This window comes from Vanessa cardui, chromosome 10 (assembly GCF_905220365.1).
Source record: "Vanessa cardui chromosome 10, ilVanCard2.1, whole genome shotgun sequence".
NCBI classification, from domain to species: Eukaryota; Metazoa; Arthropoda; class Insecta; order Lepidoptera; family Nymphalidae; genus Vanessa; species Vanessa cardui.
The window spans coordinates 1,374,767-1,402,557 of record NC_061132.1 but is presented as its reverse complement, the minus strand read 5'-3'; the positions used below and the strand labels follow the sequence as shown (position 1 = coordinate 1,402,557).

At 36.5% G+C, this 27,791-nt stretch overlaps 1 protein-coding gene across 1 annotated transcript in view; it reads left to right on the top strand.

Annotated features, from left to right (window-relative positions):
* Positions 1–26,108, top strand: part of LOC124533170 (nuclear pore complex protein Nup88) — a 100,192-nt gene extending 74,084 nt beyond the window's left edge. Inside the window, exons 3-15 of the mRNA XM_047108337.1 lie at positions 14,829–14,942; positions 16,546–16,755; positions 18,943–19,108; positions 20,161–20,277; positions 21,215–21,314; positions 21,502–21,652; positions 22,263–22,362; positions 22,625–22,738; positions 23,291–23,428; positions 23,503–23,591; positions 24,157–24,310; positions 25,467–25,555; positions 25,886–26,108. Of these exons, the coding sequence (XP_046964293.1) occupies positions 14,829–14,942; positions 16,546–16,755; positions 18,943–19,108; positions 20,161–20,277; positions 21,215–21,314; positions 21,502–21,652; positions 22,263–22,362; positions 22,625–22,738; positions 23,291–23,428; positions 23,503–23,591; positions 24,157–24,310; positions 25,467–25,555; positions 25,886–25,952 (1,609 nt within the window). The 3' untranslated portion in view covers positions 25,953–26,108. The remainder of the gene's footprint in view (positions 1–14,828; positions 14,943–16,545; positions 16,756–18,942; positions 19,109–20,160; positions 20,278–21,214; positions 21,315–21,501; positions 21,653–22,262; positions 22,363–22,624; positions 22,739–23,290; positions 23,429–23,502; positions 23,592–24,156; positions 24,311–25,466; positions 25,556–25,885) is intronic.
* Positions 26,109–27,791: the final 1,683 nt, after the last annotated feature.

Here is a 27,791-nt window from a genome sequence, read left to right as displayed (position 1 = left end):
AGCGGTTAGTTAGCTGCCGGGCTGGACTTATCGCGGCACGCGCTCCGTGTGTAATTCGTTTCTAATCACATTACCTTTTGTATTCAACGCTTTTGGACGGCAGCGCTTCACTAGTAATTTAAGATAAAATTTTATTAAATCTCATACGCGGCGTATATTGTTTTTTCTATTAACTTAAACTTAACAAAAAAAAATATTTTTTATGATATATGTGCATTTATTTAACTGAAGTTCTAAAATCTAAAGATACGGAATATTAATTAATAAAAAATCTGAATTTATATTTGTAGTCCCATTGCGTTCAAGTACAGATTAAATAAAAATAATTCCCTATTAAGTTGTTTTTGTATAATTAACGCGGCATCATTAATGCAACGTACGTACGCATCGGACAATTGTAATTAGTAGATTCCAGAAACTGAGAACCTCCGCTGAGCGAAAGCCCGTACCATATTAATATTATCACATATCCGGCCGACCAGAGCTCACTGGGAGAATTTTTAATGGCACGCTTTAATTATTTTGGCTGGCGAGGGCCGGTACCACTAAGTTCCATTCACATTAGAGATTTCATTTTTGCTCACGGAGGCGCCTGACTACTGAATTATTAACCGGAGTGCCGAAAACTGAAAATTGCCGAGATCTGTGTGTGCCGGCACATATTTATAACTGGTTCGGTGAGGGATTCCGAAACCGTTTGTACATTATGAAGGGACCTAATTAACCGACCGACGTGGAGCGTCATAAATTATGAATGGCTGACGATGTAGTTCCTGTTACTCTGATAGAACGCGAGAGAGCCAATAAAAATTGGTTTTCGTCTCCACTTTTCTAAACCTAAAGCATTTTCGATGAGTTTCCGAACACATTTTTCCAAAAAACAAAATCCAAATTTAGTGTACAATATGTATATCAAATTGGTAATATATAAATGTAGAATCAAACAGTTCCTTTTTCGGTCATTTAGTTCTCTCATTCAAAGTTACAAAAAATGAATCAAAAGTGAATAATGGATTCAGTAGTGAACCGATCTAGCTACGTTGGATAATTCCATTTGGTATAAAAATAAATTGACATAAATAAACGTTCTTCAAAAAACAGATGTACCTATGTATTCATTAATTATTACATCTGTATTGTAAAGCTATTTCTAAAATCATAATAATTAAAATTATATTCACATGAAACTTCTTGTTTTTTTTTCTAAAAGTATTAAAATTTAAATTTTATATCTTCTCATAAAAGTACTTCTCCGACAATTTTATCGAAGTCCTCGTTATACCGTTTAATTCTACTCTCAATTCGGAAACAGTGCTGTGGCGCTCAATGAATATGTATGATACGGATCCTAGTTTTGTTAAAATATTCTCTATTTCTATTGAAAACGTTGAGGTAAAACGAATAATTTAACTGTATAACCATTAAAAATGATTCATATGTGAAATTCGGAACGATTACTAATCAGCTAAAACCACATCGAAACGTTGTATTATTTTACTTCGGTATGAACCTAGTGAGCCAATACTTGATGACTTCCAGGAAGGATATATCATATACATACATATGTAATTGTATATAACTAACATGCCTTTACACTTTTGTTGAAAAAGTGTAAACACTGAATTTCTTGCCGGTTCTTCTCGATAAAATCTGCTTTCCGAAAGTTGTTGTTGTTCACTTAATATATGTAGTTTGTTAAATGACGATTCAAAAGTACTCATAAGCCTATTTGAATGAAGTATTTTGATTTTGAGTATAAATGTATGTGAATGTCTTTCCTTTACTTTTAAACAAATCGTCGTAGGGGAATATTTACGTGTCAAATGAAATTCTTCGAGATGGGTAATGTTTCCAAGTATTAATTCTAAAGCTATTCCATGTGAGTTGTTACTTTTTACTTTTAATTTTCATAATGATACTGATCAATTAATATCAAAAGACAAACAGTTGTAAATGAATGAGTAGGTACTTAAGATAAAAATCAATTACCGTCGCATAGCTGCCTCAGAGGTGTGATTAACATATTTTTGCGATACCCCATGTTATTTCAAAGGCTCTGAGTTTCAAAAATACGGCGTCGACACATGCTCTCATTAACTTTGGATCATATAAGGAGCTACAGTGAATACTAATGGAGCCAAAGATTTAAAATATAGACGTGACACTATACAACTACTATTTCATTACGGCAGTTCGCTTAAGAAATAAGAGTTATTTCATCATTGCTACTTAAATCCATTATCATTTCTAACTTAATTACTCTTTTTAAATATCTACGGATCAGTTACTAAATCTAATGCAAGATACAAGTACTGAGTTCCAATTATTTAAATCTCATTATCAGCCTGGAAGTAGGAAATTAACTTTGTCACATTCTCATGCCTCGGATAGCACTACCTCTGCCTGTTTTATCGGAATATAGAAAATAATAAGTCCTATGTTTAAGCACTAAGTTGTGCACTAAAGTATTCTCTTGTCTTATCTTGAAGACTAAAGTCAAAATCTGGTCAAGAAGATATTATTGATATAATATATGAACATACATATTGTAGCATTTTGTTGAACTCAGTTAAACAACGTTCAGTTTTATATCTATATTTTAATCAATGAAAATCTTATAGCCCTTTCGCTTTGGAACAAATGAATAAATAAATAACTTTGGACAACATCACATACATTACTCTGATCCCAATGTAAGTAGCTAAAGCACTTGTGTTTTGAAAAATCAGAAGTAACGACGGCACCACAACACCCAGATCCAAGACAACATAGAAAAGTAATGATAATAACTCGGCCGAAAACCGAAACCGGGACCTCAGAGTGGCGTACCCATGATAACCGGTGGGCCACGACCACCACTCGACCACGGAGGTCGTAAAATAGTTTTATGTTGCCATTCTAATTTCTCACATAATAAATTATATAAATACAAAAATGTTATAATCTAATTATTAAGTATCTAATTAATATGTGCCGTTTCTACGTCATTATTCTATCACATGGATTTAGAGCTAAGGGTGGTGGCGAGGGGATGCGATGGTGTTAATTATACGATTTTCTTTGAAATAAGTTAATAAATATTGGATAAGGTTCACCCTCTACTGGCCCTTTAACGAACCCGCTCGCACATAACTTTGGTGCTTTTTACTCGATCTCTAAATGTACGGAAAATTTGAATTCTGGTTAAAATTTATGAAACAAATATCAAAACGTGTCTTGGTATTTTCTTGTTGATCAATTTATCATAGTTTTGTTTAATTTGTAATCATAGCGAGCAGAGATGGGCCAGTGGTTAGAACGCGTGTATCTTTATCGATGATTATGGGTTAATACTCAGGCAAGCACCACGTCTTTAATTTGTGTTTATTATTCATCTCGTGCCCGTTGTAGGACATCCTCATCCACTAACATCCACCAACCCACATTGGAGCAGCGTGATCGAATATGCTCCTAATCTTCTCAAATCGGAGGCCTTAACTGAACAATTTAAAGGGGAATTTACATGCTGTTGATGATTTATAATCGTGACATAGAACTCTGTCACATTACAAATGATTAGATTTGTTTATGAATTTTATAGATGATTATCTTCAATAAACCTATCTAAAAAGATATTACCATGAAAGCTGTATATTGAAACAAAAACAAATTCCAAATCCAAACCCAAACGCCCCCTGGACCTCATCGACCCCCGGTTTTACTAAGGTGAAAATTAAGATGTTGATTGCAGCTCCGCTCCTGGACGATTGATTGGAATTATTTACTCGCCATCCCCTTGCGAATTCGTAAATTTGAACTTCTAAAGGAATACAATATATAATCATTAATTAATATATGTACTTCATTGCCTTCTTTGTTAATCAAGTTAAGTATGCGAGTACATACTTGTCTTGATTTTAATTAATCAACGTTGATATTGCTCTTTGCTTTTTTTGTAACTTTTTTGTTTTATAATGAAAACTATTGTATTACTGATAGTATTTAAAATAGTTTGAATCATTTGTATTAATCAAATTTATTTCTCATACGATATATGTATAGATGGAATTACTAGTCTTTTAAATAGCGCTGGTGTTTTATATAAATGATTTATGTACATATTATTATTGTATGCGAGTCATTAAAGTGAGTTTTCAAGGGCAATGGAAGATTAATTCATATATGTAGTGTGGTCAGTAAAATTGTGCAGTGTTGACAGATAGCCTTTCGAATCAAAAGTCTTCATTCCATATAAAAGCATTATAATTACTTATTGATTAACAAATTGAACAAAATCGTCGGTTTGTAAAAAGAAAGTACCCAGGAAATTAAGTTTTTTTTTAAAATAAATAAGCATAAATTATTTACGTGTATTCAATATCGGAGGATAACGTAAGAGGATAAGGAAATAGCCATTGGTTAAGAAATAACGTATTCTTTAAGATCATCAGTAATTAAAATAAAAGGTTGTTATATAAAATACAATTAATAATACTGAATCTATCTAATGCAAGAAATATTAATAATAAACATTGCCATGTGAAATACAAATGAAACGAACGGAAACATGCAAAAATAATCAAACAAGTACATCGTATTACCAAACACATCTGCATCGCAAATCCTGATAGACGCCACACCCGTCCGACCTGATGCCATGACTGACACGGACGGGTTATTAGCCCTTATCTCCATCTTGTCATTCCCGTTTTACGATCATTCATTGTTTTGCGAGCTCATCATACAGAGGGGGCGGATTCGAATCGACATTTCGTGTAAGAGCTTGTAAAAACTCCATACGCCGTTACAAAGTTACCGCGTACGATCTAACTACGCTATCGTTGAATTCTCGTCTCTATATGTTTGGTTTAAGGTTCAAAATAATATAGATAAATGCACAATTTTATTGCAGAAAAATAGAAGTATGGGTTAGGCGCTTGAATTATTTAGATGGTAATCGTGCGTCCGTATTCTGATCGTTTGTCTCATCGGAATCAGAAAGTATCTCGTTTTTTGTCTCACGATCGTCGGTGTGATGTGAGTGGGATAGCGCTAGTTGCATTTTGTGTGTCGTTTTGGGTAATATTAAAACAGTGTGATACTTGGGGTCGAAGTTGAAATGGTTGTTTTTTATATTGCTCGTGTATTGTTAGGTGTATACATCGTATTTCTTTTTCAACGATTCATCGGCATATTAAGAAATCGAAATGAGTTTCGAATTAATTGCAAACGACCCTCAAGTATCGTTGTTTTTTTATTATCGCTTGCAAGAAATTTACTCGATGGACTTTTTTATTTCTATTTGCAATTGTTACCTCGAAACTGTCAATAGCATTAGATGTCTTAAAGTCGTATTATCACTCGTAGCCACTACAAACATGTAGATAGTTTCATACTGGCTTTCTAATTATTACAATCGGAGTGATAATTTTTAGGATAAAGATTGGTCAAAAAAGTCGGCCATTTACTTAATGTTAGTACCTAGGAATGTCATTAAAAACAATAAAAAACGATAAGTAAGTGAGGTTTAAAAAACATACAATTCTATGCGAAACGTTATATATTCTCATTACATACTTTATCACTATCCCGCAGACCGGGAAATATCTCAAAAAACAAGCTACAAATTATAACCTTTCTTTCATAGGTGTCCGTCGATTTGCAAGACATTTTTCCGAGCTCCGCTGGCCAGCCGGGGCCGCTCCGTAAATTAAAATGTGAATAATTAACACCGCCACCCCCCTCCCCCCGTGGACCCCCATTCTACCCCCCCACCCAAATGTATTAGTTTTAAGCTCTCACTTCGCGCGAATGAGATTTAGTAGCTCGCTTCGAACTAGTTGACGTATAGAGATTAACCAATGATTTTATAAAATTGTGAAATTTAGGTCAGATTTTATATAAAACCTTTTTCCCAAAAAGTAGAGAAGGACTTAGCCCAGTTGTGGTATTCTCATAGACTTTTACTTTGCTTTATGTAGTATTAAAACTGTGTTAGTCAATATTTATATTTTTACTTCCTTTATTGGCAATACGAATTAAATTTTCATATTTTTTGAATTTCGAATTAAAAGCTAAACGATATTATTTATCTTAATAAACAAAATCTTATTCATCATTCATCAAAAGCAATCAATATTACATAGATGTGTTCAAATGTGTAAATAAAGAAGCATTTGTGTAAAAGCCTATACATGGTGATGTAATATTATTCGTAAGTACGAATGAAAGCGAAAACACCCGAAGTAGAATATAATATTGATCACCATTGCCGGATTGTCGATTTAAACAGAAAAACTGGGGCTTCCCACATCGAGATACACTTAATTATTAATTGGGCGATACGAAGATATCTAACTGCTGGATACGCTCTTCTTTATTTTATTCATTATATTATAACTAGTAATCGCTCTCGGTTTCGCTCGCGTTTTAGGGTGTTGGTTATGGTTATGTGTCAAGCAAAAGAGTAGCCTATGTTCTTTCTTGGATTTCAAGTTTGTTTCATACCAAATTTCATCAATTTCGGTTCAGCGGTTTGGTCGTGAAAGAGCGACAGGCAGACGTCTGTCTGTCAGGCTTACTCTCACATTTCTAATATTAATACATATTTATATATCAGTACATAGTATAAAACAATGTCGCTTTCTCTGTCCATGCATGCTTAAATATTTGAAACTACTCAACGGATTTTGATACAATTTTTTTTAATAGATAGAATGTTTCGAGGATGTTTTTTTACGGTCAATTTAGTAAAGAAATACTGATAATTTGAGAAGTTTCTTCTGTGATATCATTGCACCCGTGCGAAGCCGGGGCGGATCACTAGTTGTATTATATGAGGGAATAACTAATGTTAATTTAGTTTTAATATTTGTAGCAGTAAGCTACGTGACGTCATAATAGTTTGCGATTCAAAGCGTTCGAGTTATACGGTTACAATTGCAACATTCAATAACTTTTTGATTTTAAGTGAAAAACAAGCTTGCGTTTATCGTATAAACGTCTTTGTTATAAAATTACGATTATTAGAAATACCAATATTTTCAAAATGTTCCCAAAATAGTTTTGTTTCAACTACAGCTATTAGTATAGCATTTGGTTTAAGAATATTTACAATTCTATTCTAGTTTAGAAATATTGTAAAATAGTATTCGCTTGCGGCTTCATTCCTTTTAGGGTGTTAGTTGTCATGTTTTAGACAAAAAAGTAGTATATGTTCTTTCTTGGATTTCAAGTTTTGATTCAGACAGACAGATAGACAGAGTTACTTTCACGTTTATAATATTATACCTATTTTGTATGACGTTTCCGCGGTTCCTATATCTGTGTTAGGGCTGGAAAAATATGTTGTTCCCGACAGAAGTCGTAAAGTTGGCCCCGCTGAAGTCAATTTGCAAGCAGATATTTTATTCGGATACTCTCGATTTGACTTCGTTTTGTGTTATCACTGGCAATGTATAACGCGCTTTACGAAATATTACCTTGTCTTTATTATATATTGAGGTGAACCTATTCAGCGCTGAATCAAGGCTTTGTCTGCTTGAAGCGGATCGCTGAATTATCAACAGCCTGTAAATTTCCCACTGCTGGGCTAAGGTCTACTCTCTGGAGGAAAAGGTTTGGGGCTGTATTGTCATTGACGTGTAATTTTCTATTTCATACATTTCGAATTAAAAGATTGGCCATACGCTAACTAAGTTACCATACATTAACTGAGTAACTACTGAGTTTTTTGCCGGTTCTTCTCGGTTGAATCTGCCTACAATCCGAACCAATAGTAGCTTCACTTAATATAGTTGTTAAATGACTATTCAAAAGTGCTTGTAAAAGCTTACTTGAAAAAGTATATTTTGGTTTTGATTTTGACTAACTAAATAGTGCTCTGAATATTTTGCATGTGTGAAATTCTGTTGTATAGAAATTATTATTAAATTGCGTATATGATATTGTTTGTGTCATTCACACAATATAACACGTGTACACTATTCATGTAAAAACCTTAACAATCTGCACAATATTTCTGCTGTTTGTATATTTCATGTCGACAATTATTGTTAACAGCAGTTAGTATTAAAAAAACAAGTTTCGTGCTCCGACGGTGTTAGACCTCTATTAAGATTCTCGCAGATTATACATTTCTTATCTCGAATCGGAGGCGTTAACACGCTGGTTATTTAATTCGCTGTATATGTTAACTCGTAAATAAAACGTTTAATTTTATTAGATTGTTCACGAGACTGGAACTGTAATAAAGGTACGCTTTCGATATATCATCGCCGCCTACAAATAAAATATACCTTAAAATATCTGTATAATTATTCATTTTTATTAAAACCCAATGTCAGGATATTATCGCCACTTCACAATTCATAACGTTTGATTGCATACCGTACATCATCCTGCTTTTATTGGCGTTAGAAAAAAAACCAACCAATCGTCGCGACCGGCCATTGTCCCGTTCAAATAATCGTAAATTTCGAACGGACAAAATATAATAAATTGCCGATGAGATCTGCGCTAACACTTCAGCAAAAAAACGCTAATAATCGACAAAAATCAACCAGAACCTTATGATGAGGTGTTAAGGGATATAATTGCGTGCGAATTAAGTAGACCGCACGCAAAACGCTAACATTCAGTCTATATTTGCACTGTGTACCCTTTGTTGTCGGCTTTTTTTCGGTTGTTTCCGCGTAGAGGCTGATAGAACACGTTTTCAAATCATTAAACAGTTTCGACCGCGGACGCGGTTGGCGGGAAAAAGGAAAGGCTTAAAAAGAGACCAGAAAAATCGCTGCCGAACGGACCGAGGTGATCGTTGTAGCGCCACGATAATACCGTACTGTGATTGTGCATTCTTGATATGCAATATTTATTTTTTAAATTTAGAATGGTTTGCGTTCTTTCCTTTCATAGTCCGAGATTGCCCAGTGGTTAGAACGCGTGTATCTTAACCGATGATTGCCGATCAAACCTAGACAAGCACCGCTGAATTTTCATATGCTTAAGTGTATAATTTATCTCGTACTCAGTGAAGGATTTTTCTCACATTTTTATCCTCCAAACCGCATTGAAGGTTGGTTGAATATGTTCCATATAAGAAAGAGGATTCCTTAGCTTATCTATGGGACAGTTACAAGTTCTTGCTTTAGTTTTTTTATAGCATTATAATGTATATTTAAAATCTAGGTACTAATACTCACATTTCATTTTAATTAATTTCTAAGATTGTTTACGATATTATTGTCATAACTTTTTTAACGGCTTAATAATACAAAGACTGAGACCTAGACAACAGTAAAAAGTATCAAAACTCATCAACCGGTATATACAGTGCGCCAATTGCTTACCGTGCATCAGCTATCGACACCTCACACACGTGCTGTTTGCAGTTAAAACCCTACCGACACGAAACGTCAAATCAGATTAAATGTAACAACACACACCAACAAATTTATAGTTGTTAAACATTTTTCCGGTCTTTCTCGATGGAAATTACATTCCGAATAATCGCTTAACATGTTACACGACGATTCAAAAGTGCGTATAAAACTCGATTATTTTGATTTTTAATTAGCTCCGTTAGCGTTTTGATTTTATGCTCCAAGAAAAAACGATAAGCAGGTCACGTAAACTTAACGCAAGTAGCGCAGTTCGAGCGAGCCAAGCGCGAAACGTGAACATACATAAATTGCCAGTTCCACAGCGCAAAACTTGCGCACCATTAATTCCTAGCCCACCAGCGACTGCATTTTTTCCATCGTTTTTCATAACCCAAAATGAATTTTCTATATGCAAAGCAGCCTGGACAAAAGGATCTATTCGGATCCGAATCATATAAAATATTGGGGTATTTTTTAACGTTTTATCGGTCTGCGGGATTTCGGTTCCATTAAACTTTTTTTCGAATTTTATGTTACGGAAGATATTGTTCTTCTTGTTCGGATGTTTAATGGGGGATGTATTGGCGTTGTTTTGTCTCCCCTCTGTAAGTTATAGATGAAAATGCTAATTGGACACGACTCGGTACGGATGAAATGAGATGTAACCGATAGCCGCTGAATTGATCCAGTCGAATTTAATTTAACTTGGACCTACATCGACGATACCTACTTGGATTTCTTAATAAGTACTGAGGCACGCTTTATTTTTGTTATATAGTTAGTTAAGTATAGGAACTCGTTTCATCTATGATATATTTAAGACTAGTTTTCGCCCGCAACTTCGCTCGCGTGTTAGTGGTTGCTTTTCATATGTTAGCTAAAAAAAAAGCCTATGTCTTTTCTTGGATCTCAAGTTTGCTTCATGTCAAATTTTATCAAATTCGGTTCAGTGGTTTGGTAGTTAAATAGTGTGTCTATTCAAACAGAGTTACTTTCATATCTATGATATTAGTACAGATTAGAAGCTAATTTTAAATGCCACCAAAGATTATCGATATAATAAGAAGCGTTTATTTAATCGAGGAAAGTAGAATTGTACGGCCAAGCCATCAATCAACAGCAGACGTAGAACGTCAAGGAATTCAATAAAGCACTTCGGTTGCATCAAACGATCGCGGATCGCGACAATCAATTTTCATTTGCCGCAAACGAAAAAAAAAAAAGATCCACGGGCGAGCGTTTTTAATCGTCGAAGAACAGGAAAGAAGAAGAAAGCGTTACAGTCAGCCGCAGACAAATCGAGGATAATTAATGACGTACGCTTTTTTCACTCCGATACCGATAGGAATAAAGGGACGAAACAAAACAGGCGCGGGTGTCGAACGAAAGAAGAATTTATCATCTAGACGGCAGCGACAGTCGGTACGACCGCCAATGTCCATTTGGATAATGCCCAACGCGATTAAAAATATAAAAATACCCCACCCCACCACCCCGGGGAGACGGGGGGATCTGACGGAGGACACCGCACTGAGGACACAAAAGGATTATAAATGAGAAGGAATTTTAGATAATATTTGTACGCTGGATGTGGATTGTAATGCTGGCAGAGATCGGCCGGCGCGGGCGGCCCCCGCGCCCCTCGTGGCTCGCCTTCCGCGATCCGCGCCTAATGAGTGTTTGTATCAATTTGTTAGTATTGTATTTGAATATTTTTGTGCGTTCGTTACGATTTTAATCCCCCGTGGTCGGGCCGGTCTGGATCGATGCTTTTTGTTTTAATATTTCACGGTTCGGTGGTATATTATTTTTAATTTTAATTCCGGCCTCGTTTGATCACGGCGCCGGCAGTTTGTGTTGATTAAAGGCGTCGTACGGTTTTTCGCCGATATCTGGACCGCAGGCGTTTTTTGCCTTTTTAGTCTTTCGTTTGGCAATAACCTGATAAATACAGAAGTATGAATACAAAATGGAATCGAATAAAAGAAATGCTCTCGCCATATTTTCTTTATGCAAACATGGAAACAATTGTTCGATATTAACACTTTGCTTTTCTTTTTACGTTGTTAGCACAATACGGAATTAGGTGCCTTTGCCTAAATCTCTGTTTACGGAAGCGCGTTTGTGTTTTGTAATCGAGTGATTGAAGGATTTGGAGATGCTTTAATATTTTTCTCATTAATTTCCATTAATATAAACACGGTGCTCTGATACAGCTTATTCTGTATGTGAGGAGACCAAAAAGATTATTTTATATAACGCAAAAGCGAATAAAAATCTTAATTAAATAAAAATGTTTGAATTAATTTATTACGAGACCGTGCGTGAAACCGTACCATGTGTGGCTGCGATAGCGCAAGAGGAGCTCTGATAAGCGTGGAAAAATAGAATTCATCGTCATAATTAATACATTAAAATAATTATTATTTTTTGGGTTTTTTTTTTTCAAACACATCGCCTGAATCCGAATGAGCGCGAGAAAAGAATAACAGCGGCGTGACACCGAGCCCGGGACGTGTTTTCAATTCATTATCTCGAAAACAAAAATTTCATTAGCCCCGAGATTTCCTTTTTAAATTTAATTATTCATATTTAAATTAAACAAAATATAATAGAGGTCCGCGCGGCTGAGTAAAAAAGCGGCTTTATCGTATCATATTTTATTAACCGAATTTATAAATTCTCCTCCGATTCCGCGGAGGGCGGGGGGGCGTACGGGTCGCCGCCGAAATATTTATGAATGCAGAGCAGAAAAATCCACAATAATATTTCAGGGTGGACGTCCGACGGTCTTTACTTACCCTCTCTGATCTATTTAAAAAAGAGGCCCGGAAGGACAAAGGGCTACGGCTCGTAAAAAAACTGGACACGTATAGAGGTTGGCCTCCCGCCGGCCGGCTTTGTCTGCTTCTTATTTTTTACCGGATCGGAACCTTTTCCGCGTTTTCATCGGTTTTTGTTCCGGAGACACCGGGCCCCTATTTGTACGGCGTTTGTTCTAATGTGAGGTCGTTTGTAATTCTATTTTTTCGGTTAAAAGTAGTGACCCAACCCTTTGGTATGCAAAAATGTCGTGATTTACGTTTTCAGACGGGCCGACGGTTTTTCTTCGATGTCGGCCCTTTATACGCTCCGCGGTGTAACTGATTGCATTGTCTTTGTTAATCTTTTTTTTTTTACGTTCTTGAGCAAATGTTTCTTTGGGTACTTTAAATGAATATATAAATAATAATTAAAACTTAATACGAATGCTTATATATTAACACTCTTCTGAGTTACTGTATGTGTTATCATTATCATTACATAGTATAAAACAAAGTTGCTTACCGTTGTCTGTCCGTATGTATGCTTAGATCTTTAAAATTAAGCAACGGATTCTGGTGCGGTTTTTTTAAAAGATAGAGTGAATCCAGAGGAAGGTTTTTGTATATAATACATGGACAATATAGTAAAGAAACAAGTAGAATTATATTTATTATCCGAATTCCACTCGTGTGAAACCGGGGCGGATACACTTACTTTGTTCTACTTACGAATATATCGTGAGTAAATTATAATAAAATAAAAATATTAATTCGACAATTTAATTCGTCTCTTATTTAATTATAAAATGTCTGCATTTAATTCGGACAATATTCTATAACGTAAAACGCTCGATTACCTTAAACCGCGCCATAAAAAAGTAAAAACAAAATGGCTGCCGCAATCACATTATCGCGGCGACCTAAGGGCGAGACCGCGGATACTTCCCGCGTATTTATCACCGGGTATAATGAATGAATCCCGGTTTTTTTTTCGATAATGGCCAGCGTTAAGACCACCTGGTTACGACTTATGTGAGGTTTTATAATTTTATAAAATTAATGTTCAGATATTTTATTAATATTCTACGTTCAAATATTTGATTTTAAAATACTGTTTGTTTATTTTCTCTTTTCCAATTATTAAAAACCAATTAATTGGTCGATGCAGCAATCCAGACATAGTAGTAGAATAGAAAAGGAGATTGTTATTGTTGCCGAAGACACTTTTCTTAGGGATGATCTCTTTCTCACACTAGAACACAAGTCAAGGTTATATTATTTGTGGAATAGAGGGATAATAATAATCATTCGATATAGGTACAAGCTGGCTTTTAAACATATTGGTATATCAGCATGGAACATATTGTAGGATCTGTGAAGTTGTACAAAATCGAATCTTATTTTACATATCTACAAAATTAAACAGACAGACGGTTGATTTGATTGATTGATTTTGTCTAATTAGTCGAAAAGTACCTTAAAAGAAAGAACGAAATAAATGTTTATTTAGGACACGGCAAAATTATATAAAGTATAAATAACAATAATAATATACTAGTTAATCTAAAACAAAACACAACGAAAAATAAAAAAACTAGATTTGTTAAACAATCATAGTAATCGTGTCCTAACCATTGTACCATTCAGCTTCCAAGTAGGGTTCCTATAATCCCAACGCTAATTTTCTGGTAGCCTATGTAGTTATGACGGCCTGCGGCAATCTATGTTAATATTTAATATAAATACTTATACATAAAATAAAAATATAATATTGCATGTAATAAATATGAAATAATAATATTTAAAAAGAGAATACTTTTTTTATACTTAACAATCATTCGTTACGATAGGGACAGTCAGATTACTGGAAATAATTATAAGATGTTAATCTTTCTTTATTAATAATTTCCACCAGTGCGAAGTATATATACTAGCGGCCCGTCTCGGCATATGATGGTCCAGTGTTTAGAACGCGTGCCTCTTAACCGATAATTGTGATTTCAACCCCAGGCAAGCATCACTGAATTATCGTGTGCTTAATTTGTGTTTATAATTCAACTTGTGCTCGTCGGCGAAGGAAAACGTAATGAGGAAAATTAGATGTGTTGGATTTCAACGAAATTCTGCCACATATGTATCATCATCAACACACATTCTAGTAGCGTGGTGAAGTGTGCTCCTAATATCTCCTTAAAAGAAGAGGAGGCCTCTGCCTAGCAGTAGGAAATTTATAGGTTGTTGTTTGTTGGAATATAAGGAGAGATACCCTTACAACAACAACAACAGCCTGTAAATTCCCACTGCTGGGCTAAAGGCGTCCTCTCCCTTTGAGGAGAAGGTTTGGAACGTATTCCAACGCTGTTCCAATGCGGGTTGGTGGAATACACATGTGACAGAATTTCTATGAAATTTGTCACATGCAGGTTTCCTCGCGATGTTTTCCTTCGCCGCTGAGCACGAGACGAATTATAAAGACAAATTAAGCACTTGAATCAGCGGTGCTCGCCTGGGTTTGAACCCGCAATCATCGGTTAAGATGCACGCGTTCTAACCACTGGGCCATCTCGACTCTTACTGGGCCATCTCGACTCTTAGAAACCCTTAGCCCAGCTATAATGACGGTATGTTGACTGTTACTTTACAGTTGTTTTATATGTTTCAGGAGCTACTCATTGGACGAGAGGTTCCTGTACTCGCAGGGGGAGATACACAGAGTGCATTGGCATCCGAAATCTTTGTCTCATCTGATGGTGCTCGTGTCTGATAACACGATGAGGTATCGTATCAATAGGCTATTTGACAATGCGAAAAATAAATTGTGAATTATTGTAATCAGTGTATATTATGAGTTAATACCTGTTGACTTCCAAGCTGGATATATTAATTTAAATAATTGTATTTAATCAACATGACTTTGTATTTTTAAATGTTAAAAAAGAGTAACTACTGAGTTTCTTGCCGGTTCTTCTCGGTAGAATCTACTTTCCGAACCGGTGGTAGCTTCACTTAATTTTAAAATGACGATTCAAAAGTGCTTGTAAAAGCCTACTTGAATAAAGTTTATTTTGATTTTGTTTAAAAATGGTTATTTACTAAACAAAGTTGAAAATAATACTTAATTTATTCAAAAACCCATAAATGAAAATGCATTTTTTCAAACGTTTGTCACGTGACACAAAACGCTCCTGATAGGCCGGGCTTATGATGATGTCATTTTCTTGTAAACCTTGCTTTTCTACTATATGTACCACAGATTAAAATACAGGAGAGTGACGTCACCGACCCCATTGCAGCGCCATATTGTCCAAGTAGCGTTTTTGCGCTATTTAAATATGGAATTTTTAATATGATATTTTTCGGCAAATATGTACTAGAAATAAAAAACACAACTTTTACTGGGTTCCTTAACTTCTACTAAATAATATAAAATGAATTTTAAAAACCAGTCAAATAGCCTATTACTATGCACTGTATCAACTACCGTACTAGTCTTTGTCTATATAGATGAAGAAGGTTTTTTAAATATATTATAGCTCGTATTATACTGGTTGGTTATCATACGTTAGGCAAAATAGTAGCCTATGTCCTTTCTTTTAGTTCAAGTTTGCTTCACACCAAATTCCATCAAATTCCGATCATTTGTTTAGCCGTGAAAGAGTGACAGACAGACAGATAGAGCTAGTTTCACATTTATAATATTAATGTAGGTAAATTTTAATGCCATAACAGTAATTATGTTGCTAAGGAACTACACTACAATAATTTATTTATTTAAGACAATTATAGTCCACTTGTTAGTAACAATAGCAAGTTAAAAACTATGTTAGTTTACTAATACTAAAAAAATATAATAATATAAAAAAAACAATAATTAAATAAACATAAAAATAATATCTATTCCATTAGCCTTACTTGACTCACCACTACGCCAATAAATTGCTCTAGCATTGGCCCGGCAAGCTTAGCACTGAATATTTTCAGAATTTACTATGTAACGATGATGACAAGAATATCAGAATATACACAACCTTAGATGTGGCATCGGCAAAATTCGTAAAACCGATCACATCCGAATTGAGTACGCTATCCCAAATTATCAAAATTTATTTTTCATGCGAATATGATCTTTACACAAACGTAATAACTTGTAATATCATATGACCTAATATATTCGTCAATTTGTCGCGTCGATTTACTTGCACTTGCTTTCTCTGACGCGTGAATCTATAGCGACCAATAGCGTCGAATGGCGCGATAGGGAGCTATTTCTATTGGTTGTGTAAATCGACAGTAATCGGTTTTATTTTCATTCCATTGCATTTTCCGATGCTACATCTAATTTGTGTCGTACTATACATACTTTTAACGCACAATTTCAGACTCTACAACATAGCTTTGAAAAATGGTCCGAAGCTCGTAAAGATCTTTACAATCGGTCCGAAGCCGTCGGGATCGCTGGGTCAGACGGTCCTCGACAGCTTAGGGGACACGGCTATCGACTTCACTCCCACCCCGGATGCGGAACACTTGCTCATCCTCAGCGGGAACGGCGACGTATATATGTTGCAGTGCAACTTAGATAATAATGGGTAAGTACACTATTTATTTATATAGACCTGAGATGGTCCAGTGGTTATAACGCGTGCATCTTAACCGATGATTTCGGGTTCAAACCCACTGAATATTCATGTGATTATTTTGTGTTTATAATTCATCTCGTGCTCGGCGGTGAAAGAAAACGTCGTGAGGAAACCGTCGTGTCTAATTTTATATAAATTCTGCCACACGTGTATTCAACCGACATTGGAAAGGAATAGGAGGCCTTAACCCAACAGTAGGAAATTTGCAGGCTGGTTGCTGGTTGGTTTAAAATTATGAAAAAGAGGAACTACTGAGTTTGATTGATAATTAAGTAGACCCGCTGAATTTCTTTCGCCAGTTCTTCTCAGGTCAGGGTGTTTCCTATTCCGAATCGGTGGTAGTGTTTAATTTGACTATTAATAAGTAACTGTAATGCTTTTATATGATTAAAGGAAATTAAATTTCAACATTTTAAAATCTAAATGTATTTGAAAATTTGATTAATTTGAATAGTATGATACAGTCGAAATGTTTGTGACGATTTACAAAAGGCCACAAAGAAAAGAAAATAGATGCATTCAATAAGTGTTATAAGGAAGTCGGACTCTCGGCGACTTCGACTTTATATGGAATCCTACCCTTTAGAATGCCATGGAACAATGCCGTAAAGAATAATCGCTTCAAATAAACAATAGCCTGCGTTATTTTCCATTCGTAAACATTGATCACGTGAAGTGACAAGTACCTTCCGTCACATTTTCCTGTTATACTAGCTATTCATTACATATTAGACATTGGCGACCTCCGAGGACCCGGGTTCGATTCCCGGCCGGGTCAATGTAGATTATCATTAGTTTAATGTTGTCTTAAATTTTCGCGATTATTACACATTTAAATAAAACTAATTATAACGGATGAATCGCGTATATTAATTATTTTTAAACATCCCGACGAGACCTATCAAAAGTAATATCCCTTTACAAACTGCAGGAGTATATAAACTCGAATGTGAGTGTGGTTTATCTTACATAGGCCAAACAAAGAGAAGCATCGGTACCAGGGTCAAGGAACATATAGGAGATGTCAAAAATAGGCGTTCTTCAAAGTCTGCAGTCTGTGAACATGCTCTGGATAAACCTAACCATTTTATCCGATTTGATAAACCACAGATCCTCGCTAGAGAACACAGATTCATTCCTAGAATGATACGCGAGGCTATTGAAATTCAAAAACATCCGAACTTCAATAGAGAAGATGGTTGGAGACTTTCTAACACCTGGGATCCACTTATTAAAAATTTAAAATCCCAAATCCAACAGACTGCAAGACCTAAAGATACAGTTAGTGCCTTCTGCGTGCAACCGGAACGTTACTCAAGACATCAATTGAGAAATCGTTGGCGGTAGTTGTTAATAATATTTCCTTTGTTCTTCAAATAGACAAATGTCATCTTAGTCTACCCGTGACCACGAACACTGCAAAGTGCTCGAAACGTCGGGATGTTTAAAAATAATTAATATACGCGATTCATCCGTTATAATTAGTTTTATTTAAATATCATTAGTTTTCTATGTTGTCTTGAGTCTGGGTGTTTGTGGTATCGTCGTTACTTCTGATTTTCCATAACACAAGTGCTTTAGCTACTTACATTGAGATCAGAGTAATGTATGTGATGTTGTCTCATACATTTTGATTGACCATTGAATCTATATCGCCCAATGGTTTTAACTTGGGGAGTCTGAAATGATTGCGGGTTCAAATACAATTATCGATCAAGTTCAATTACTTTTTGTTTAAGTCATTAAATTTGGTATAGTATTTCGGCTGTGTAAGAGCAACAGGCAAATCTTCAAATGTATAGCCTTTTCCAATGGGAGTAGGAAAAAATATAAACAAATCTTAGCATAACGTATTTCATGCAATTTTCTTATAACAGCTATATTGTGCACTGCTAAGAGTTAACGATTAGTATATGTTTATTCATAACACAACACTATTACACTTAAATACTTATTTTCACCTAAATTTTACTTCCAAAATTTCGATAACAACTTTTTCAACGTTCAAACATCATATTTTTAGCGAATCTTCTTCAGAAATGGCCAATTTTATGATTACTCATGTTTCGTTGATTTTTGATCTTTCGTGTATTCGTTGTACAACTTTTTGTTGATATATAAATATTAATATTTCAGTCTTCAAGCGAAGTTGAAAGGACCTCTGCCAATGTACCCTCCAGCGGATGACAACTACGGGTCGGAGTCCTGCGCCATCGCAGCCCTTGGTGGCATCGACACCCCTACCCTCGTAGTGATAGCCAGCGCGTCCGCAGCGCTGTACCACTGCCTACTACTGCCTAATGTAAGTTCTCAATTTGCGAAGTCATTATTCACTCTAAGTTAAGCATTGGGGTATTCTACACCCAAATAGTAGTACATTTGATTATTCGAATTACAACAATATTATTTATATTAAAAGTAATATTTATCACTGTGATAAATTCAGTGATAATCATTGTATGTACACAAGAAGTAAGGATCAGCTTATAACGCTTTATACTTCTTGGAGTAAGGTATCCGCTTCTATGATAAAATTCCGCAAATATTTTTAACTTTGCCGTTTCATAAGTTCAAATAATTTGTAAAAAAAAACACATTGACATAGAAGGCATTATTCAATACAAGATTATAATGACAACAAAATGAAAAACTGAAAGCCTGCTTAAATAAAGTAGAGACTAGAGATAAGGCTGCAAGAAATGGATTTTTTTTGACCATTTTTGGGTTGGGAATCAGGTTGAAAACGATAATTAGTTGTTCGATTTATCGATAAATTCTTAGTCACAGCTCGTTGTCAAGAAGTTGGTAACGTGGACAGTCCTATGCCTTGGGAAGCATGTACCCTTTGATCCAGTCTTCTTCACATTCCATTCGTGTCAAATTTGCCGTCCCTTCGAATCTGAGAGTGACGAATTACACTGTACACAATTGTGTACTATTATATGTCTTGTAAAGTTGGCTGGTCACCCCTAAGATAGGTCGCGGTGCCGGAAATCATGAAAGACTACATAATATCGTTAACGTACCACTGGCCAAAACTGTACTGTCGAATAATTTAGTTAGCACTTGATCTCAGGAACCACTAGCTAAGCCATCCAAGTCCATATTTAAATTCGAAAAAAGAACATTTGAAGTCATTGGTTTAGCCATCAGTCCATATTGAAATTCGACAAAAGAACATTTGAAATCACTGGTCTAGCCATAAGGACTTAATTGAAATAAAGAACATTTTGTTGTATTAGCAAAATTTGAGGTCTCTAAGTCATTAGAGAGTTAGTTATAAATCAATAACCGATTAGAACAACACAAATATTTTATTTATGCCATTTAGACAATTACTCTATTTGTTTCCAGTCGTCAGAGGAACAAGATGACAGTCACGCGCTCTACGTGGTGGAATCCGTGGAGCTGAATGTTACTCTGGATGACAATACCTCGATGCCGTACATGTGTCCAATGCACTTGTATCCGGTACGTACGAGATTCATTCGACATGCGACTCATTGTTCTAGTATCTTGCTTGCTCCCAGCTCGATTATCAGCGACGATTGACATTACTCTATTATTATTATCAATGTATTTATTAACATAAGAATTAACAACATTAAATGCTTAAATATATATAAACAAATATGAAATAAAACTGTATAAATCTTGACCGCGTGGAATGGTGGCAAGAATGCTAGCAGCATTACCCCGTTGAATCGCAATTCCGATCCTCTGGGCGAAAGACCTCCTGTGACCAGGGGAGGCAACGAGGCGAGGTGTTATACTTTTGATGAAGCTTTTTGCACCACTACTCCAAGGGCCAAGCGTTTCGACAGCTAATGGAACAAAAAAGTAATTAGATATAGTAATATGAATGTATAGTCTTGTATAGATAGCGCACGAGTTGAATGCAGTCGGGGCGTGAGGTAAAGGGCGGGAGCCCCCCCCCCCCCCGCTGTCCGCACGCCCCTCGCTCGCCCGCAGTGTAGTGTTGTTCCATCCTTAACAGCTATCGTACGCTTGCCGTGTTACCGCATTATTATTGTTGAAGTAGTGTTATTTTTTTATTTGAATAATGACCACCGATTCAACCATGTCTGAATCTGATGATAATAATAATAAATACATTTTTTATGTTTTTTTTTTTATTTCGTTTTGTGAAATAATTAATAAAAATGTATGATTAGTATTATTTTGCCTTTTTTTCATTATGCTAACCTAGTAAAATTATCGATATTAATTACTCACAATATAATGAGTATTTTGGTCATCAATTATAATTAGGTCACAGCACTATCGAATTCCTGGGCTCTGCATTCAACTCGTGCGCTATCTATATGTATATGTGTAAAAAAAAAAGTCGAATTAAAAAAAGTCAAAGAATAATGTGCTTTTTGGTCACGCGATGCAATCTCCCCAGGTGGGTCGCAGCACGTACGCGTGCGTGCACGCGGGCGGCCTTCACTGCGTGTCGCTGCCCGTGCTCGACCGCCTCGCCGACTACGCGCTGGCCGACGACGGTACGCCCCGCCCCCCGCGCGCCCCTCGCCCCCCACTGACCGCGTTCCCTGCCCACCCCGCGCCCCCCGCCCCCCACTGAACGCGTTCCCTGACCGCCCCCCGCGCCCCTACTGACCGCGTTCCCTGCCCGCTCCCCGCGCGCCTCCCGCGCGCCCCCCGCCCCCACTGACCGCGCTCCCTGTGCAGGCGAGTGCGAGTGGCGGCTGCAGGCGCTGTGCGTGCGAGCCAGCGTCGCGCGCCACGTGCTGCGAGCGCGCGCCCCCGCCGCGCTGGCGCTGCGCCGCGCCGCGCCCGCCGCGCTGCTGCTGCTCACGCACGCCGCCGACCTGCTCGCCAGGCACGTGACCCCCCCCCACACCACACCACCACAGCGCACCATACATACATATATATACATACGCACAAAGACCTGCTCGCCAGGCACGTAACCCCGCCCCCACAGCACACCATACACTGAGTCAAAATCAAAATAAACTTTATTCAAGTTGGCTTTTATAAGCACTTTTGAATCGTCATTTAACAATTAAGTGAAGCTACCACCGTTTCGGAAAGTAGATTCTACCGAGAGGAACCGGCAAGAGACTCAGTAGTTACTCTTTTTTAACATTTAAAAAATACTTGTTAATACATGTTAATTAAATACAATTATTTAAATTAATGTATCCTGCTTGGAAGTCAACAGGCATTAACTCCACGCTTTTTTATCATCTATAAAATCTGAACTTATTGACTACACTCGATTTATTGACTTTGCGGAGTCGGAAACTTGGCGTTATAAGCTTATCTTTACTTCAAGTGCACATACAATGATTATCACTAATTTTATCAAAATGATCAATGTTACTGTGAATATACATAATATTGTTGTAGAGTGTAGCTAGTTTTCAGTGACATTAAGTGATATACTTCTTTTCTTCTCTACTCTACTCTTCTTTTCTACTTTCCAGGACAATCGAGCCATATAATCTAGAGGAGCAATTGTTCAAAGCTGTGCAGTTGAGGAATCCAGCGTTAGAGGAAGATGAAATCAATAGCATGATTAAAGAGGTAGTGACTAAATTACTTCTATTTAGAACTTATAGAAATAGAAATATGTTGAGCTTTCCAACCTTCTAAGAAAAGGAAATGTTCTAAGGAGGCAGCCGGACTTAATATAAACCATGAGACTCTATAGATTATCAATGGAGTAACTACGACTGTATTTATGGAGTTTAATAAAAGTTTATTCAGTTGCTTCTGAATTTTGTTGTTTAAAAGCGTTTAAAATGATGTATTATATTTTAATAGAATTAAATAAATGTATTTTCAGAGGCAAAAGTTGTCTTTCATGACGATAATACAGGAGGTTTTGGAGAGGAAAGTCTCCCAGCCGATACTCAAGTTGGACAAGAAGGAAGAGCCCAGTCCTAAAGAATGCTTGGAGGTAAACTTTAACTGCTTTTTCTATGCTAGACAGTCTGAGTAGAACTTTGAATGAATACTACAGATGCAATGTCTTCTGTCATCTCTCCTATAGAATAAGATTTTAAGACATTTTCAAGCGTGCCTCATCAATTTGATACAGCTTCAAATACCTTCAAATTTCATGTAATATTATTATGATTTCTTTTCATTATTTGTAGACTAATCGTTACACAACGTCACTTGGTGGTAGGGCTTTGTGCGAGCCCGTCTGGGTAGGTACCACCCACTCATCAGTTATTCTACCGCCAAATAACAGTACTCAGTATTGTTGTGTTCCGGTTTGAGGGGTGAGTGAGCCAGTGTAACTACAGGCACAAGGGACATAAAATCTTAGTTCCCAAGGTTAGTGGCGCAGTGACGATGTAAGGAATAGTTAACATTTCTCACAGCGTCATTGTCTACGGGTGATGGTGACCACTTACCATCAGGTGGCCCATATGCTCGTCCGCCAACCTATACCATAAAAAAAAAACAAAATTCGTAATATGTACAAATCACCCCCCCCCCTCAGCTGCTGACGCAGTCGACGGTGCGACTGCGTGGAGAGTACATGTCGCGCCAGCAGCGCGCCGGTGACGTCATCGCTCGTAAGCTGTCCGCGCTGCGATCGCTGCAGCAGCAGCAGCTGCACTGGAGGAGAGACCTAATGGTCAGTAAGGGACCCGAGGAAACATGCCAAAAATTGAGGTCAATAACCGCAACGAGTGACGTTTTCCGTTTCAGGAGGAAGTCGAGAATCTAAAAGTCAACTCGAAGATACTGAGAGAGAAACGAGATCTCGCCGAGAAACATCAGGAGGATTTGAAGTATAGGTGAGCAGAGTGGCAACAACAAATCGAAATCAAAATATACTTAATGCGAGTAGGCTTTGCAAACACTTTTGAATTGTCATTTAACAATTAAGTGAAGCTACCATCGGTTCGGAAAGTCATCAAGTATTAATTCCACTCTTTTTATCATTTGCCTAATGTTGTACCGAATAGTATGCCTTTTTTACCAATGTATTTTTTATAAATAATTTAATTGTATGAAACGGCAAAGTTAAAAATGTCTGTGGAATTTTATTATACCTCCTGCTTGATCCCTGTCGCACTTACGTATAGCCGACGCGGATCGTGCTCGTCCTCTATTAATTCCGATGTCCAGTCGAGGAGCGAGTGCTCATACAAGACCTGACCCCCCCCCCCCCCGCAGGTGCTCGGCGCGGATCGTGCTTAATAGAGGACTATTAACTAAGATGTCCAGTCGAGGAGCGAGTGCTCTTACAAGACCTTCTCGCCCCCCCCCCCGCGCGGATCGTGCTTCTACTCTATTAACTAAGATGTCTAGTTGAGGGGCTAGTGCTCATAAAGGCTGACCCCCCCCCCCCCCCCGCAGGTGCTCGTCGGCCGTGCGCGCGCTGCGCGTGGGCGGCGCGTCGGCGGAGGAGCGGCGCGCCGTGGCCGAGCTGCTGGCGCACCAGCGCGCCGCCGCCGCGCTCGCGCAGCGCCTGCACGCGCTCGCACAGCGCGCCGCGCAGCGAGACCTGCAGGTCGCTGACTCCTTTATCTTTTTTATTTATAATATAATATAATATGAGACAAAATCACATACATTACTCTGATCCCAATGTAAGTAGCTGAAGCACTTGTGTTATGGATATCAGAAGTAACGACGGTACCACAAACACCCAGACCCGAGACAACGTAGAAAACTAATGGTAATCTACATCGACTCGGCCGGGAATCGAACCCGGGACCTCAGAGTGGCGTACCCATGAAAACCGGTGTACATACCTCTCGACCATGGAGGTCGTCTTTATATATACAGAGCCGAGATGGCCCAGTTGTTAGAACGCGTGCTTAGCAAGCACCGCTGATTCATGTGCTTAATTTGTGTTTATAATTCATCTCGTGCTCAGCGGTGAAGGGAAACATCGTGAGGAAACCTGCATGTTTTCAAATTTCATCGAAATTCTGCCACATGTGTATTCCATCAACCCGCATTGGAACAGCGTGGTGGAATATGTTCCAAACCTTCTCCTCATAAGGAGAGGAGGCCTTTAGCCCAGCAGTGGGAATTTACAGGCTGTTGTTGTTGTATATAGAACATATGATCAACGAGCCAACACACTATCACCGCCATGAACATTTGCCTGCAACATCAGGCAGTATTGACTCTTTCCGATCGATTCTGAAAAAACGCCAGTGGAAGCTAGTTCCACAATGTGGTCGTGTGAGAAACAGAATGAGTCGAGATGGCCCAGTGGTTAGAACGCGTGCATCTTAACCGATGATTGCGGGTTCAAACCCAGGCAAGCACCGCTGATTCATGTGCTTAATTTGTGTTTATAATTCATCTCGTGCTCGGCGGTGAAGGAAAACATCGTGAGGAAACCTGCATGTTTTCAAATTTCATAGAAATTCAGCTACATGTGTATTCCATCAACCCGCATTGGAACAGCGTGATGGAATATGTTCCAAACCTTCTCTTTAATGGGAGAGGAGGACTTTAGCCCAGCAGTGGGAATTTACAGGCTGTTGTTGTTGTTGTTATTGTTGAGAAACAGAATTCCTTAAGTAATATAACAAAATTGATAGAGTTGAATTCAATTCCTTAAAACACCGTAGTATACATAGTTACATCAATACAAAATAATTTTAAATGTATATAGTATAATTGCCTAATGTTGTACATAATACTTTCAGCTGAAGAAATGCCAGGAGGAGTATAAGAAAAAGGACACGGTCTTGGGGAAGTCTCACAGCGATACCATATCATCGATACTCCAACAGCAGTGAGATTTACTTTAATATTGTATCGATTTAAGCATAATTATAATTAAGTGTCCCATATTCGACAAGATCAAGACTTATTTGTGTAAAATTTCAATCTTTAAACAGATAATCAATCTTAAGTCAGCTCTGATAAAATATGAAATGATTTCCCTTTCTGAATTTTCGGTGAGATGGCCCAGTGGTTAGAACGCGTACATTTCAACTGATAGATGCGGGTTCAAACCCAAGCAAGCACCGCTGAATTATCATGTGCTTAATTTGTGTTTATTATTCATCTCTTCAGCTCACGATTATAGCATATAGTATAGTAATAAATTTCAATATTACAGAACAACTCAAATATCAAAAATTATCGAAGAAACGAAGCTTTTGAAGGATCAACTCGGAGTCGTCTGAATCATCTACCCAGCTCTTTAATTGCATTTCATTTAATAATAAACCTTATATACTTAATTGTCTTTAATTTCACACAACATTTTGTCTGTCATTTTAATTTATAATATAGAAGAAGAAATAGTTTTTTTTAAGGTTTTGTAGTTCATTATAATTTGACTAATTGTTTGTTGTTTCCTTTTATTATTAATTATAAATGTATAAATAAATTTTCCTTATGTTTAAAGTATTAATAGAGAAAGTCTGTTCAATGTCTTAATTAAAATTGACAAAATGAATATTGTAACTTTATTTTTAATTACAAGTGTAAAAGATTGTAACGTGTTTTTCTTTCCTCCCTTATCAATATCACTCCAGCTTTTTAGTTTAATATAGCTGCAATAACAGATTTAAAGCATTAGTAAGCTGTTTCTGTAGAACTTATCCAAAATATACTAAAGATATGTCTATTATAATTTGAATTTAATTAGATAGATACATATATGTATGCATTTTAGATATCAGGTACTGTACATTATTTTATTTATTTATTTATTTTTTTAATATATTGATATTACACTGTATTTATTTATTATGTTTATATCTGCTCTGTACACCCCTACCTTTTTCTATATCTGTTTTCCTCTACCTTAAGGTTGCCTGGAAGAGATCGCTGTGTTAGCGATAAGGCCGCCTCTTGTGCATCTTTCATCAAACCGTGTATATGTAATTTATTTACTGGTGTACAATAAAGAGTATTTTGATTTTTATATGACGCTGATAATTTTGTGTTCATAGGATGAAAAGTCATAGACTTTTATCATTTTTAATATCGTTTTTTCCAGGGTGGTATGTGGTAAAGCAAGTATAAAATATTTCTTTTAAATTTAATGTGACGTATTATATTGTGTACCTGAGTACTTCATAAGTTACATTTTCAAAATGAAGTGTTGCATAAATCCATACATTTATGCATATTTGATCAAATAAAAGAATATTAGTGGTTACAAGTCTTGTTTTCTTTCATATTTGGCTTTGATATGTCTTCACGAGATGGCGCTAGTAGTGCTTATATTTATTAAACAAAATAAAGATGTTGTATTTTTCAACATAAATTATTTATGTAAATATGTAATTGTAAATGTATATAAATGAAAATTCCGTATATATTCGAAAATCTTTTATTGAGATTCTTTTGATAAATCCTTTTATATTTTTTTTATTTTAACATTGTTTTAAATAAACTTGTAAAGTTTTCCTATATGTATAAAAACGATTAAAACTGTGGGATAATGTATTAAATAGCAATATTATCGGTCAAATTTTATGATTACAACATTCAATTAATGAAATAAGTTAATAGAACAAATTAGGTCGTGTTATGAATCAATTTTGTCCAAAAGAAACATTTCGCCAATGTTACCCTATATGGAGGTTATAGTTTTAACTATCGTTACAAAATGTAACTTGTTGGATTTGGTGACTTTTTGCAGTAATAACAAACACTTGCCTTTGCAAAAATACCACTTATTTACTATAGCGCGTCAAGTGTAAGTTGGCGTGTGGCAAAAACATGTACTAATTTTTTTTGTTCATTTATATCTTATTTGTTTTATTTACCCTTATTAAGAAAACTTACCAAAAAACCTATTAAAAATGAGACGTAGAGAATTATTTTCTAGGGAGATATTGGTAAAATAAACAAAAAAGTGGCAAAACAAAGGTGTAGTAGGTGCTGCCACAGGAACGCCAACTTATACTTGACAGAACTCTATGACAATATTTACTGTCAACAGACAACTGTCAAAATGTTACATTAAATGAAATATTAGAACTATATTTAAAAATGCATTTAAAGGAGGT